Source organism: Miniopterus natalensis, chromosome 10, assembly GCF_054644295.1.
Source record: "Miniopterus natalensis isolate mMinNat1 chromosome 10, mMinNat1.hap1, whole genome shotgun sequence".
Lineage (NCBI taxonomy): Eukaryota > Metazoa > Chordata > Mammalia > Chiroptera > Miniopteridae > Miniopterus > Miniopterus natalensis.
In genome coordinates this window covers 16,717,667-16,730,870 of record NC_142090.1, presented here as the reverse complement: position 1 = coordinate 16,730,870, position 13,204 = coordinate 16,717,667, and the positions used below count along the sequence as shown (strand labels likewise).

Genomic DNA, 13,204 nt, shown 5'->3' with positions numbered 1-13,204 from the left:
TTGTGTGGCTAGGGAATCAGAAGCTGCAAGGGAAAACTCCATGAGGGATTTCATACATGCAGAAAGGGAGAGAGAAACTCAGAGGAGCCTTTCTGTTTCTTAGGGCACCTGTTCTGAGGGTTTCTACTGGGAGAAAATGGAGCACAAACTTATAGTATGGAGCAAGTGTAGCATTTTAATGAGAGCTCTGTCTTGGATCCCTGCTTTCAAGTAAGGTTTAGTTGAATCAGAGGAAATAGATCAATAGTAAGAGCAGAAGCAAAAAAAGAAATCAGGTGGTAGACGTGAGGTTGGGGATTTTGTGTGCCCAGAGGTCCAGGGTGGCATTTTTGGCACTTGCAGTAGAGTTGATAATTGATGAACTGCAAAATGGGTGCATGCCAGTAGAGGGCCACTCAGTTTTGTGGGACTTTCCAGGAGGATGGCTATAACAATCTGGAAAGTCCTGCCAAGCATTTCTAACAGCTAAATGAAAGGCTGAAATGCCACAGCCTGGTGCCTAATAGTATTCTAAGCTGATCTTTCTTTAGCTTATTTATAACTCATAAACTTTCCTCTGCTGATGAAAGCTCCAGTGGGCACAGCATTGTGTTTATCTTGAATCCCAACCTGAAATAGTGATGAGCTGTTCAGAGGCCTGCTTGCACACCTACATGCTGCGCAGTTCCCTAGTTATTTTTAATGTGGTTATAGAAAGTGAAGTTGTGCTAGGCAAAGCCCTACCGCACTGCCTGATATTTTGGATAGGAGAGGCCTGTACTTCGGGAGAAGTAAGGGATTAATGAGTAGTTTTATGATCCGTTATTTGGGGGGGGGACTAATTATCGGGCTCTAAACTAAGCTTTGACTGGTTATATTTAAAGCCCTAAATTTAATGAATAGAAGTATTCTAATATCAAATTTAGGCTTTCTGAATATCTAGAGTACCTTCAAGAACTAGTGGTTTAGGCCCTGGCCAGGTAGCTCAGTTGGTTAGAGCTTCGTCCCGATATTCCAAGGCTGCAGGTTTGATCTCTGGTCAGGGCACATACAAGAAGCAGCCAATGAATGCATAAATAAGTGGAACACAAACCTATGTTTCTGTCTATCTGCCTATCTACCGATCTGTCTCTCCCTTCCTCTTTCAAATCAATAAATTAAAAAATGTTTAAAAAAGAACTAGTGATTTAGATAACCACTTGAGTTATTAGTCCATAAGAAAATCCTCATTGTAATGCTGTATATTTTGCTTTATTAGGTGGGTCATGTGGAAAGGTCATTTGACTGTGTGAATTTCAGTTGGTCTTTCACCCCTCATTGTCTTTTACTTCAGTCTAATAACTGTTTGGTCATTATACTGGCTTTGAGTTACTTTGCATAACCATGTGGGAGATTTGAAATATCTGTCAATTGACAATTAGAAATTGGGATATAAAACGCAGAGAAACACTGGAAACATTGAGCCTTCAGCAAAATGAATGACATTATTGATGCTTATAATTGCAGATCTTGGATGATGGAGGGGATCTCACTCACTGGATTTATAAGAAGTACCCCAACATGTTTAAGAAAATCAAGGGCATCGTAGAGGAGAGTGTAACTGGAGTTCATAGGTAAGATTTGACATGAGCATACCTGGTTTTGTGCAACCTAAACACACATTCTTGTAATCACCTACCTGTAGAATACATTGTGTTAAAAATTGGAACCCATTATGAGGTAATGAGATCTGAGTCTGCACACTTGTTTTTTTGATTAACAACATAAATAAAAACCTAATATAGTGAGGGTGGGGGCGGCTAGGGAACAAGTGTGCTCCACATATTTTCTAGTCATTGTAATACAATGACTGCTTGTCGTTTTTTGGATGAATTCATTTATACAACAGATATTTATTGAACTTCTACAGTGAACCAGGAACAGCTCTAAGAACCGTGCTAGGGATCTAGCACTAGGCAAAACAGACAGAAACCTGGGCCTTGATATGCGTATATTCTTAAGCAAGGATTTTGGGTTCTTTTTCGCAAATGAGCCAGTAATTCCCTGAGTAAAATTATTATTCACCCAGAAAGAACTGAAAGTATGAAATATAAGCTTTAGGGAAGTAAATTCTGAATAAGCCACCATCACTGCTTCAATATTCTGTGATCTTTTTGAATATACAAAACTATGGGCTAGACTGTACTTTCAGACTCTTAGAAAGGGATGAGTTTTTAATAAAATGCCTGGTTCTAATACTTAGTTGAATCAGTTTAAATAAAACTCCTATAATACAGATATACATATTTATAGGTATGTGTATTGAGATTATAAAATTGAGACTGTTTGGAAGTTAAAATTGTTGCATTAGAGTAGTGGGATTAAAATAGTACTTAAAGTTAATTTTTTATAATTAAAAAGATGAATAAGATTAATAAGCAATTTAAAATCATGCATTTTAATCCTTATAATTTAGAGGTGGGTCAGAAATTTTCCCCCACATGCCTTTTGACTAAGATCTTTATTCTAAGTTATATACACACTAGAAAGATATTCTTTATTTCTCTCTATATATCTAATAGGATTAGTCATGTCTCATGCTCTCATGCCTACCCAGTCAACATATTTCTGGAATTTGGTATGAAATTGACAGTAGATTGCAGTATCTCATTGTTTTATGTTCTTCTTGATTTCCCTCACCCTCAGGCTGTACCAGCTCTCTAAAGCTGGGAAGCTGTGTGTTCCAGCCATGAATGTCAATGACTCAGTCACCAAACAGAAATTTGACAACCTCTACTGTTGCCGTGAATCAATTCTTGATGGGTAATTTTTTATTATCTTTGGGATGAACTTGAGTTGTTGAACTGGCTCCTAAGTGTTTTGATTTTGGCTATTTCTGGAAATTATTTATGTAGCACCTCTGGATCTATCATCACATCACACTCAGATTTTATAACCCAGAGCTACCATTGCTATCACTATTGTAAGAAAATCTATTTTACTTAAAAAATCAGACTAGATTCTGTCTGTTGGTCCAGAGTTTTTACTTGGTGACTCTAACAGGACTCACAGTAACTAACTAAAGTCATTTTAAACATGTAAGTATCTTTGATGGCTTGGGAAAAGGTTCCTGATGTTTCTATTCTAGGTCATACTGCCAGTTCTTAAGTTCCAACTGTCATAATTCTTTTGCCATCTGAAAAGTTGTGGTGAGCAAAGAGTCAATTCTCAGAGGCATTTCTAGTTTTTAAATCTATAAGGATTGCAAGTCTGACAAAATCTACTTAGATATATACCAAATACTCTGTTCTTCCAATACCCATTTCTGTTTCTACACTTGTGCCCTGATATTACTTTCCTCTTGGTAGGAAGACTCAGTAATACCCTATCTCGAAACTGTGAAGTTGGTTTCCATCATGTATAGGTTAATGGGAAAGTGAAGAAAAGGCCTGTGGGCCACATTACCAGCCAATCTGGACCCCAGACAGTTTGCAACACTATAGGCATTGGAGCCAGAAAGACCCTGGTTTAACTATTGGTTCTATCATTTATTAACTGTAAGGATTTGGACTAGTTATTTAACCTCTCTGTGCCTATTTCCTCACCTGTAAAATGGTGACACCTACTTCATAGAGTTATTGTGAGGATTAATTGAGATAAGGTATGAGTCCTGGTTCAGTGTTAGTTCCTTTGTTCTTCTTTCTAGAACCCTGTACAGTAAGTTCTAAGATTAAGTTAGATCTTAAGGGATGCTTTTTGCTTTGAAATCTTTTAAATTATAATTTGGGCATATACTCATTAAAATATTTACTCATCCATGACTAAGTATCTCATAGGTTTTTCAAGTCTCAAATCTCTGAGCCTAAAATCTGCCTATACTGGGTTCAGTAAAAGATACATAAAAGTACCTATATGAGTTCATAAAAATGGACAGAGTCCCTCCTAAGCAGTGTTTACCCTGTGGGTAAGAAAGATTCTTTAATATCATGTGTATGAAAGTGAGAGTAAGATGCAAGTAATGGAACAGAGTTTAAGTTAATGAAGAAATAGGAAAACATCCACTGAAAACCTGCTGAGTAGTAAGATCTCATTGGCACCTTCAGGTGGTGAGGAACTTTCCAGTTGGGTCATGGGCAATTGTTCCTCTCAGAGGAGTTGAGAGCAGAAGGAATTAAAGAAAAGGGGAAGTATGCTTCAGGGAAGGCTACAATGGAAAGGAGAGAACATTCAGCTCAATAGAGAGTTCATATGAGGAAAGGATTAGGGATTGAACTTCTGTTGTTCTGAGCTGGTTACACACTACGCCATAAGCTATGTGGGAATGGCCCCGCTGACTCCTAGAGGTCTGCAATGCCAAAACACTGTGCAAAATTTTTCTTCCTGATGCTAAAGTTGTGTTATTTTAAACCAAAAAGTCTGAAATACTCATTCCTGTTATAACATTTTCAGAGGAAAAAGGAAAACACTGGAGGCAGGAAAGGGGATGGGATGCCAGTACGTGTCTTCTGATGAGGTCCCTGCAAGATCTCTGGGCAAAGGGTGCCTTAGTACTTGGCTATCACTTTCGCATTTCATCTGTCATCCAACTATCATTTTTCATCTTCTGGAGACTGAGATTCCACTTGGTAGGAAGACTGAGAATATCCCAGATATGGTTTTCCGATCATAAAATAGATTGTATTTCAGGAACTCTTCTAGAGGGTCCTGGGGCTAGAATAATTAGATGTGGGAGACTTGATATGACTCTTATACACCACCAGAGAGCTTATCCCCAACCTCCAAAAAAGTCCTTTTTTTTTAAAATATATCTTTATTGATTTCAGAGAGAGGAAAGGAGAGGGAGAGAGAGAGAAACATCAATGATGAGAGAGTCATTGATCGGCTGCCTCCTGCACGCCCCCGACTGGGGATGGAGCCCGCAACCTGGGCATGTGCCCTGACTGGGAATCAAAACCCGATCGCCTGGATCCTAGGTCGATGCTCAACCGTTGAGCCACACCTGGCTGGGCAAAAAAAGTCCTTCTTTGACTGAGGTCTTTTCTATCCTTTATCCTCCAACCTTGAGGCAATTGTGGGTCCCTAAGATGACAGGAAATCACACCTACTGAACCCATCTAGGTCTGCCAGCCTGTCATTTGCAGAGCAGCAGTGTTGGTGACGTTTCCTTTCCAGCACACAGCCATTTGCAGTCAGGGAAGACTACAGATAGTGTAGTTGGGAAAGAGGCAGAAAGGCCTGAGGGTATTCAAAGCAAAGGAGGCTCAGAAATATGATCTATTGATTTTCCTTCTGTGCTGGGCCTTCCAGGGCCATTCTCCTAAGCCCCGACTTTTGGATATGGTAATAGTCCAGCCAGACTAGCCTAACTCTTTCCACTCAAGAATTGCCTCTGCACTTAATTGGTATTAATATATTGAGTTTCATTTGGGTTTAGGGAGTTACACTGGTTCCTCTTGGGTGGAGATGTCAAATCATTAAAAAGACAGGATTCCTACTTTGGGGTGTTTATAGACTCTTCAACGAGAGAGGTTAACAGTTAGATAAGTGAGTAGAAAGATCCACAAATATTTGTAGAAACTGTCTATCTCAGAATAGGCTGGCTTTAGTTGAAAACCTTCTTCTACCTAGCCAGGGATTCCTAGAGAAGGGAGACTCACTGAACCTAAAGAGAAATCAGAAACTGCTCCTACAAGTTCTTCCAAGAGACCCTGAAAACAGTAAGAGCCTTTCTTCTGGTTTCATAGAGAATCAGAGATGAAGTAGAACATGTCTGAGAAGGAATCTGCCCCAGAAAAGGCTCTGTCTCATGCCATCAGTGTTGGTGTGATTCAAAGGTCCTCTGCATCTTGGCCATCGCCCTCCCTGTTGAATTAATGTGGGACCTGTTGTCCACTGTGATACTACTTAATGTGCTACTGACCTATCAGTGTTATATTTTATGTGTCTGTCCTATCAGTGTTATATTTTATGTGTCTGCCTAATTCAGTAAGTTGGAATGTTTTCATTAAGCCAGAGTTGGTCTTCTCCTCGATATAGAAAGTATTGTTTTTATTTTCTTCTTTGTATCTTTTATTTCCAAATATTATATATTCCAAATGTCTTATAATAAGTGTATATTGCTTTTATGTTTAAAAGTTACTGTGTAGTCTATAGCTTCTTCCCTCCTGCACCACTTCTAAGCCAAGGAGAAGAAAGGGAAGAGAAAAACAAAACAGGTACAGATGCTATTGATTGGCTACAGGGAGTGAGAAAATACATACTTTATTAAAGCTTTCTTTCTAGTTATTAAACATTTTATCTAGAATAGAAACTAGGATTTTTTTTCACAATAGGAAAAAAACACCATTAAACTTGAAACAAGGAACCTAATCTAATCTCAAGGGAGAAACGAAAACATTTTTCTGATGTAATTTTTCCCCCACTAGACTTAAAAGGACAACGGACATGATGTTTGGTGGAAAGCAGGTGGTGGTCTGTGGCTATGGAGAGGTAAGGCTCATCCTTTCAATTACTGTATTAGGTGTTTAAAATGCATTTCACTGAAATAAACTAGAATTTTTCATTTGTATGGACATAAGAGTGCATTCATTTACTACCACTTTAAAAAAAATTTTGTTAATGCTCACATGGGGTTATATTTTTCCATTGCTTTTCAGAGAGAGAGGGAGGGAGGGAGGGAAGGAGAGAGTGAGAGAGAGAGAGAGAGAAACATCAATGAGAGAGAGGCATATCGATTGGTTGCCTCTTGCAGGCGCCCCAACTGGGGCCAGGGAGCAAACCCACAACCCAGGTTCATGCCCTTGATGGGAATCAAACCACCCTGGACCCTCTGGTGCACGGGCCAGCGCTCTAACCACTGAGCATACCAGCCAGGGCTACTACCACTTTAGATGGCAGGGGGAATAACTTTAGACATTCTCTGGTTAAATTACAATGTTTCTTTTCCTCTCTGCATTTTTGCCATTTTTTCTTAAGCTGATTCTCTGACTGTTCCAGGGTACTGTTTGTGATGTTCTTTAGCCTGAGTTTTTATTGTAAATCGTGCCTGTGGGTGTTTTTATTCACATGCCCGTGCTAAGCAGGGGCTAGGAGTTTGTTTATGAACTGCATTCATTTATTTGTTTTTCTTATTTTTCCCCAAACATGAATCTATTCAGTAAAATCCCTTTGGGGGTGGAAAGTGGCATATACTTTTCCAGAAGCTTTGAGAAACTGTTTTCTCATTGACTTTCCTTATTATGTCTATTTTCTCCTATTTTTAGGTGGGGAAGGGGTGCTGTGCTGCCTTAAAAGCCATGGGCTCCATTGTGTATGTGACTGAGATTGACCCCATCTGTGCTCTTCAAGCCTGGTAAGTGTGCAAAAGGAGACTTGCTTTTCCCTCTACACCGACATCTAATCTGTGATCTTGTAGCTGCCTCCAAAGAATGGCCTGGTTAATACCACATTTTAATTTAGAGGGGCCCAGATCCTGAGAGAGGCTGCCATTAACTGTAAGTGCCTGTTTTTCAGAGATCAAGGAGCTCTGCTCATAGAGAACGAAGACTATCAGAGAGGCTAAAATTTAGAATGCCTTTGGAAATAGCCCCTGGCTTGACCTAGAGAACAAGTAGCTCCTTACCTTCTCCATATAATGCTTCTCACTTTGAAAAAAATCAAAAAAGAACCAGATTGGTACCAGATCCTTTCTCATATGATATACTGAAAAGAGTTCTTCTGTAATAGTCCTCCCAAAAATGTTTAACCTAAATCCAATCAGGAGCACACATCAGACAAATCCAAATTAAGGGTAAAATCTGCTAACTCTGAGTGAAGGGGATATAGGAGATGTTTGTCATTATTCTTACAATTCTTAAGTTTGAAATGATTCCAAAATTAAAAGTTTAGCAAAGAATAGGGTCCTTCCCATTTATAAAATGTGGGTACTCTCAGAATTGTGAAAGTTCAGGAACATAATTATATATTTATTATATAATGTATAATCATATATAATAGTCATATAATTATGTAAAGTACAGAGCTGTTGTCACATACTAAATGCTCACTAAATGGTAGGTATTATTAAAATTGTCTCTTGCCATCCTCAACAGGAGGGAGAAAGCACTGTCCCTGAAAACTACTTCAAAGCCCCAGTGTCTACAGCCTGGGTAACCCACCCAGTCTTTACCATTAGCCCTCCAGAGGAAAGTGCCCGGGAAAGAATGAGGCATGGCATAAAGATTTCATCATAACCATTTCTGTCTGTTCTACTGTTCCTCACACATCCTAGCCATAGACCCACAGATTGCCCCAACAAAGTTGTTGGCTTTCTCTGAATCAGGGATCTAGCACTATTCTCGGGAACCGTCACCATTCTAGCACTTCCAGGGTTCACTAGAGAAACCTGAACCTGCTTTAATACTGATTCAAAGTATAAACATAAACTGATCACTTACTATATGGTAGGTACTATGCTCTGTGCTAAGGATGAGTCACTGAACGAGAAAAGACAGATACAGACAAATAACCACTGTGCAGTGTAGTAAGTGCTGTGACGGAGGGAAACAGCACATGCTCCTTTAGGGGCACACAGGAGAAATATCTAACCAAAGAGCAAGGGGGCTGGCTCGAAAGAGGTGTCAGTACAGCTGAGTCTTGAAACTTGTGTAAGTGATTTCTTAGTTTGGAAGTAAATTCCATACTCACCAAGGAAGGAGAGAGCACAGTATACTTAAGAAGCTTGGAGTATTTTAATGTAGCTGGCCAGTAGGATACATTTGGAAGGAGTATACTATCTGAGGTAGGAATCTTATGTCAGTATAATCATATATCAGTATAGGTATTCAGGCCTTTTCCTGAGAGCAGGCAATCTCACTGAGGTATTTTAAGCAAGGAAGTGACATGATCCAAATTGCATTCAGGGAGATCCACTCTGCAAAATGAATTAGAGGCATAAACCTAGAAAATGACGAGATTGGGCCAGGAGCTACTGTAGTAATATAGGCAAAAAATAAAACCTGAACATAAGGCCAACGTGTATGGAGAGGGAGAGATTCAAGAGATTTTAAGGGATTTAGGGAAAAGAATCAGCCAGATTTGGTGACAACTTCAATTAGGAAGAGGCAGTAGGCTCAGACATTCTAGTTTATTTGACTTGTACAGTTGGGTGAACAAGTAATGCTAATAATATAGAAAACATAGAAAGAGAAATAGATGGGATTGGGAGGGGTGGAGAAGATAATGGGTTTCTTTTCAGACACAGTCAGTTCGAGATCCTTGTGGGGCACCCAGGAAGAGCTGTCCAGTGAGGAATTTGATCAATGGCTCTGAAGTTTTGAGGAGATCTAGGCTAAAGATACAGATGTGTAAATCAGCCACCTACAACAAGAGGTCATTTATAGCTGAGGAAAGGATGGAGCAGTGCTGAGAGAACAGAGAAAAGAGCACCTACAGTACCAACATTTAAAGATGGAGCGAGATCAAGAAGGAGCAATCAGAAAAGTAGGAAAACCAGGACAAAACAGTGTCCTTTCCAAGGAGCATAGACATTTTAGAAGGCAGATGTATATGATATTTAATATACCAGAGGAAATGAAGTAATATAAGAGTCTCAAAAATGTATTTTGGCACTGGGGAGATCATTGATGATCTTGGAGAGAGCAGTTTCCATGGGAGTAGGTTCAATAGTAAAATGGCACTTTCTAGAAACTTAATTGAGGAATCCCATGGTTAACATTGTCTCCCTGTTATCAGGAAAATTAGGTTCCAGGGATGTGAAAGAACCTTTTACCTCTGTCTTGTATGAACTAAGGAAATGGTTTGACTTTGTCACTGCTAAGCATAGTCCAGCTGTATCAAGAGGGGACGGTGCAGGTACCAAAGCAACTTTGTAATAGCTTTTGGGGTTCTGTGGCAAAAGGCTCCCCAGCTGTCTTTTAGGTTAATTGGTTGTGCTTTATTTCTACAGTATGGATGGATTTCGGCTGGTGAAATTGAATGAGGTCATCCGCCAAGTGGATATTGTTATTACCTGTACAGGTATGATTATAGCATATAAAATGGGGTGGCACTTGGGAACGCTTTTATGGGACAAGCAAAAAATGACTGAAAATGTTCTGAATAAAACCGAACTCTAAAAGCCAGAGAGAGCAGTTTTACAAAACCGGTCCATCTTCCACATTATTCCTACTTTTTAGAACTTGACCAAAAGTGTACCTTTAGGTCTTTGCTGGAGGAAGGTGCCTCCCACCTCTTGTTTTATATCGCCACCCATTTTCAACCATCTAGAAGATGGTTGGAGATGAGTTTTGTTTGGGAAGCCAGATCTTACATTTGTACATTTGATTTTTTTAATTTTACCTCCAAAAGTGATGTATATTTCTCTATGGTCCCTGTAATTAAAGCAAGGTTGAGCAAAATGCATAGACAAAGTGGGAAAGGTAGTTGTGTTGATTCCCAAAGAGGTGTATTTTGAGTTTTAGAGAGGAATATGCAGAAATCGCGAGTTTTCTTGGACTGAGATTTTATCTTTATGGTAGAACCATAAACTGTTGGAACATTGGTTTTCTTTTATAATTGTATTTTAGAGGAAGAAAATCAGAGTATTTAAGAATGAAAATATATATGTAGGCTCGGGAAGAGCTGGGGGCACAGAAGAGGGATCACAAGAAAATTCTTGCTTCACATCAATCCATCGATCTATTTTTAAAATAAATTTATTGAGATCTAATTTACATACCATAGATTTCACCCACTTAAGTGTACATACAGTTCAGTGTTTTTTAGCAAATTCATAGGCTCATATATCTATCACCACAATCTGATTTTTTAATTGAGATATAATCCACATATCAAAAAATTCACCCTGTATACTGTTCAGTGACTTTTAAAAATATATGTTTTTATTGATTTTAGAGAGAGAGGAAGGGAGAGGGAGAGAGAGAGAAACGTGAAGCAGCTGCCTCCTGCACACCCCCGCTAGGGATCGAGCCTGCAACCCAGGCATGTGCCCTGACCAGGAATTGAAACAGCAACCTCTTGGTGCACTACCAACTGAGCTACACAGGCCAGGGCCAGATTGAAAAATCAATTTTCTAATTCCAGAGCATTTTCATCACCCCCAAAAGAAACCCATACTATTAGCAGTCCTTCCTCATTCTGCCCTTCTCCTTTCCTCGGCCCTAGGCAACCATCAGTCTCTCTGTCTCCACAGATTTGCCTATTCTAGACATTTCATGTAAATGGAATCATACAGTCTTTTGTGACTGCCTTTTTTTTAACTCAGCATAATGTCAGTGTTCATCCATGTTGTGGCATGTATCAATATTTCATTTCTTTGTATTGCTGAATAATACTCCATTTTAAGGATAGATCACATTTTATTTATCCACTGATTAGTTGATGGGCACTTGAGTTGTTTTCACTTTTAGGCTATTAAGAATACTGCCTGGCCAGTGTGGCTCAGTGGTTGAGCATTGACCCATGAACCAGGAAGTCATAGTTCAATTCCTGGTCAGGGCACATGTCCAGGCTTGATCCCCAGTTGGCGGCATGCAGGAGGCAGCCGATCAATGACTCTTTCTCATCATGGATGTTTCTTTCTCATCATTGATGTCTCTCTCCCTCTCCCCCTCTCTCTCTGAAATCAATAAAATACAAAGAAAAAAAGAAGAAAAAAAAGTAATGCTGCTGTCACTATGGAAAACAGTATGGAGTTTCCTCAAAAAATTAAAAATGGAACTATCTTATGACCCAGCAATTCCTACCCCAGCTTTTTTTTTCCATTTTCATGAGATATCTTTTTCCATCCCTTTACTATTAGTTCGTGTGTGTCTTATAGTCTGAAATGAGTCTCTTGTAGACAGCATATATATGGGTCTTGTTTTCTTACCCATTCAGCTACCATATGTCTTTTGATTGGAACATTTAATCAGTTTACATTTAACTTGATTATTGATAAGTACATTGTTATTGCCATTTTATTACTCATACTTACGTTCCTTTTTTTCCCTCTATTTTTTTTAGTGTTTCTTTTATATATATATATTTTTTATTGATTTCCGAGAGAGGAATGGAGAGAGAGAGAGAGAGAAAAACATCAATGATGAGAAAAACTCATTGATAGGCTGCTGGGGATCAAGCCTGAAACCTGGGCATGTGCCCTGACCGGGAACTGAACTGTGATCTCCTAGGTCATAGGTCAATACTTAACTGCTGAGCCACGCCAGCCAGACCATTGGTTAATTTTTATATGTGCCCTGACCGGGGTTCAAACCTGCAACCTTGGTGTATTGGGACAACTCTCTATAACCAACTGGGTGACCCAACAATTCCATTTGTGGGTATATATCCATAGAAACCCCAAGCACTAATTCGGAAGATTATATACACCCCTATCTTCATTGCAGTGTTATTTACAATAGTCAAGATATGTAAGCAACCCGAGTTCCCATTAATAGTCAAATGGATAAAAAGCTGTGGTATATATATATATATATATATATATATATATATATATATATATATATATATATATAGTGTCCCAAAAAAATGTATACACACACTTTGAATAATTATACATGCAGTGTTTTTAAAATACATTTCCTTTTCAAAATTGAGTTATCAGCTGTTAAAGTGTGTATTGGGACACCCTGTTGAAATCTTATCATATGCGACAGCATGGATGGACCTAGCGGTATTATGCTATATGAAATAAGTCAAAAGGAGAAAGACAAATACCATATGGCTTCACTTATATGTGGAATCTAAAGAACAAAATAAATGAACAAACAAAATAGAAACAGACTTATAGATACAGAGAACAAACAGACTGATGGTTGACAGAGGGGAGAGGGGTTGGTAGGCTGGGTGGAAAAGGTGAAGGGATTAAGAAGTACCAATAGGTAGTTACAAAATAGTCACAGGAATATAAAGGACAGCACAGGGAATATAATCAATAATATTGTACTAAGTATGATGCCAGGTAGGTACTTGAAATATCAGGGGGATCACTTTGTGAAGTATATGATTGTCTAACCACTGTGCTGTACACCTGAAACTAAAACAAAATAATATTGAATGCAAACTGTAATTGAAAAATGAAATTTAAAAAAAGAATAACGCTGCTGTAAACATTGTGTACAAGTTTTTGTGTGGACATGTCTTCAGTTCTCTTGGGTATATACCTTCAAGTAGAATTGCTGAATCATACGGTAACTCTACTTTTAACATTTTGAGGAATTGCCAAACTTTTTTAAAGTGACCATTT

At 38.8% G+C, this 13,204-nt stretch overlaps 1 protein-coding gene across 1 annotated transcript in view; it reads left to right on the top strand.

The window, feature by feature from the left end:
* Positions 1 to 13,204, top strand: part of AHCYL2 (adenosylhomocysteinase like 2) — a 146,582-nt gene that overhangs the window by 118,716 nt on the left and 14,662 nt on the right. Inside the window, exons 7-11 of the mRNA XM_016213333.2 lie at positions 1,486 to 1,592; positions 2,665 to 2,781; positions 6,384 to 6,447; positions 7,221 to 7,309; positions 9,905 to 9,975. Coding sequence (XP_016068819.2) covers positions 1,486 to 1,592; positions 2,665 to 2,781; positions 6,384 to 6,447; positions 7,221 to 7,309; positions 9,905 to 9,975 — 448 coding nt within the window. The remainder of the gene's footprint in view (positions 1 to 1,485; positions 1,593 to 2,664; positions 2,782 to 6,383; positions 6,448 to 7,220; positions 7,310 to 9,904; positions 9,976 to 13,204) is intronic.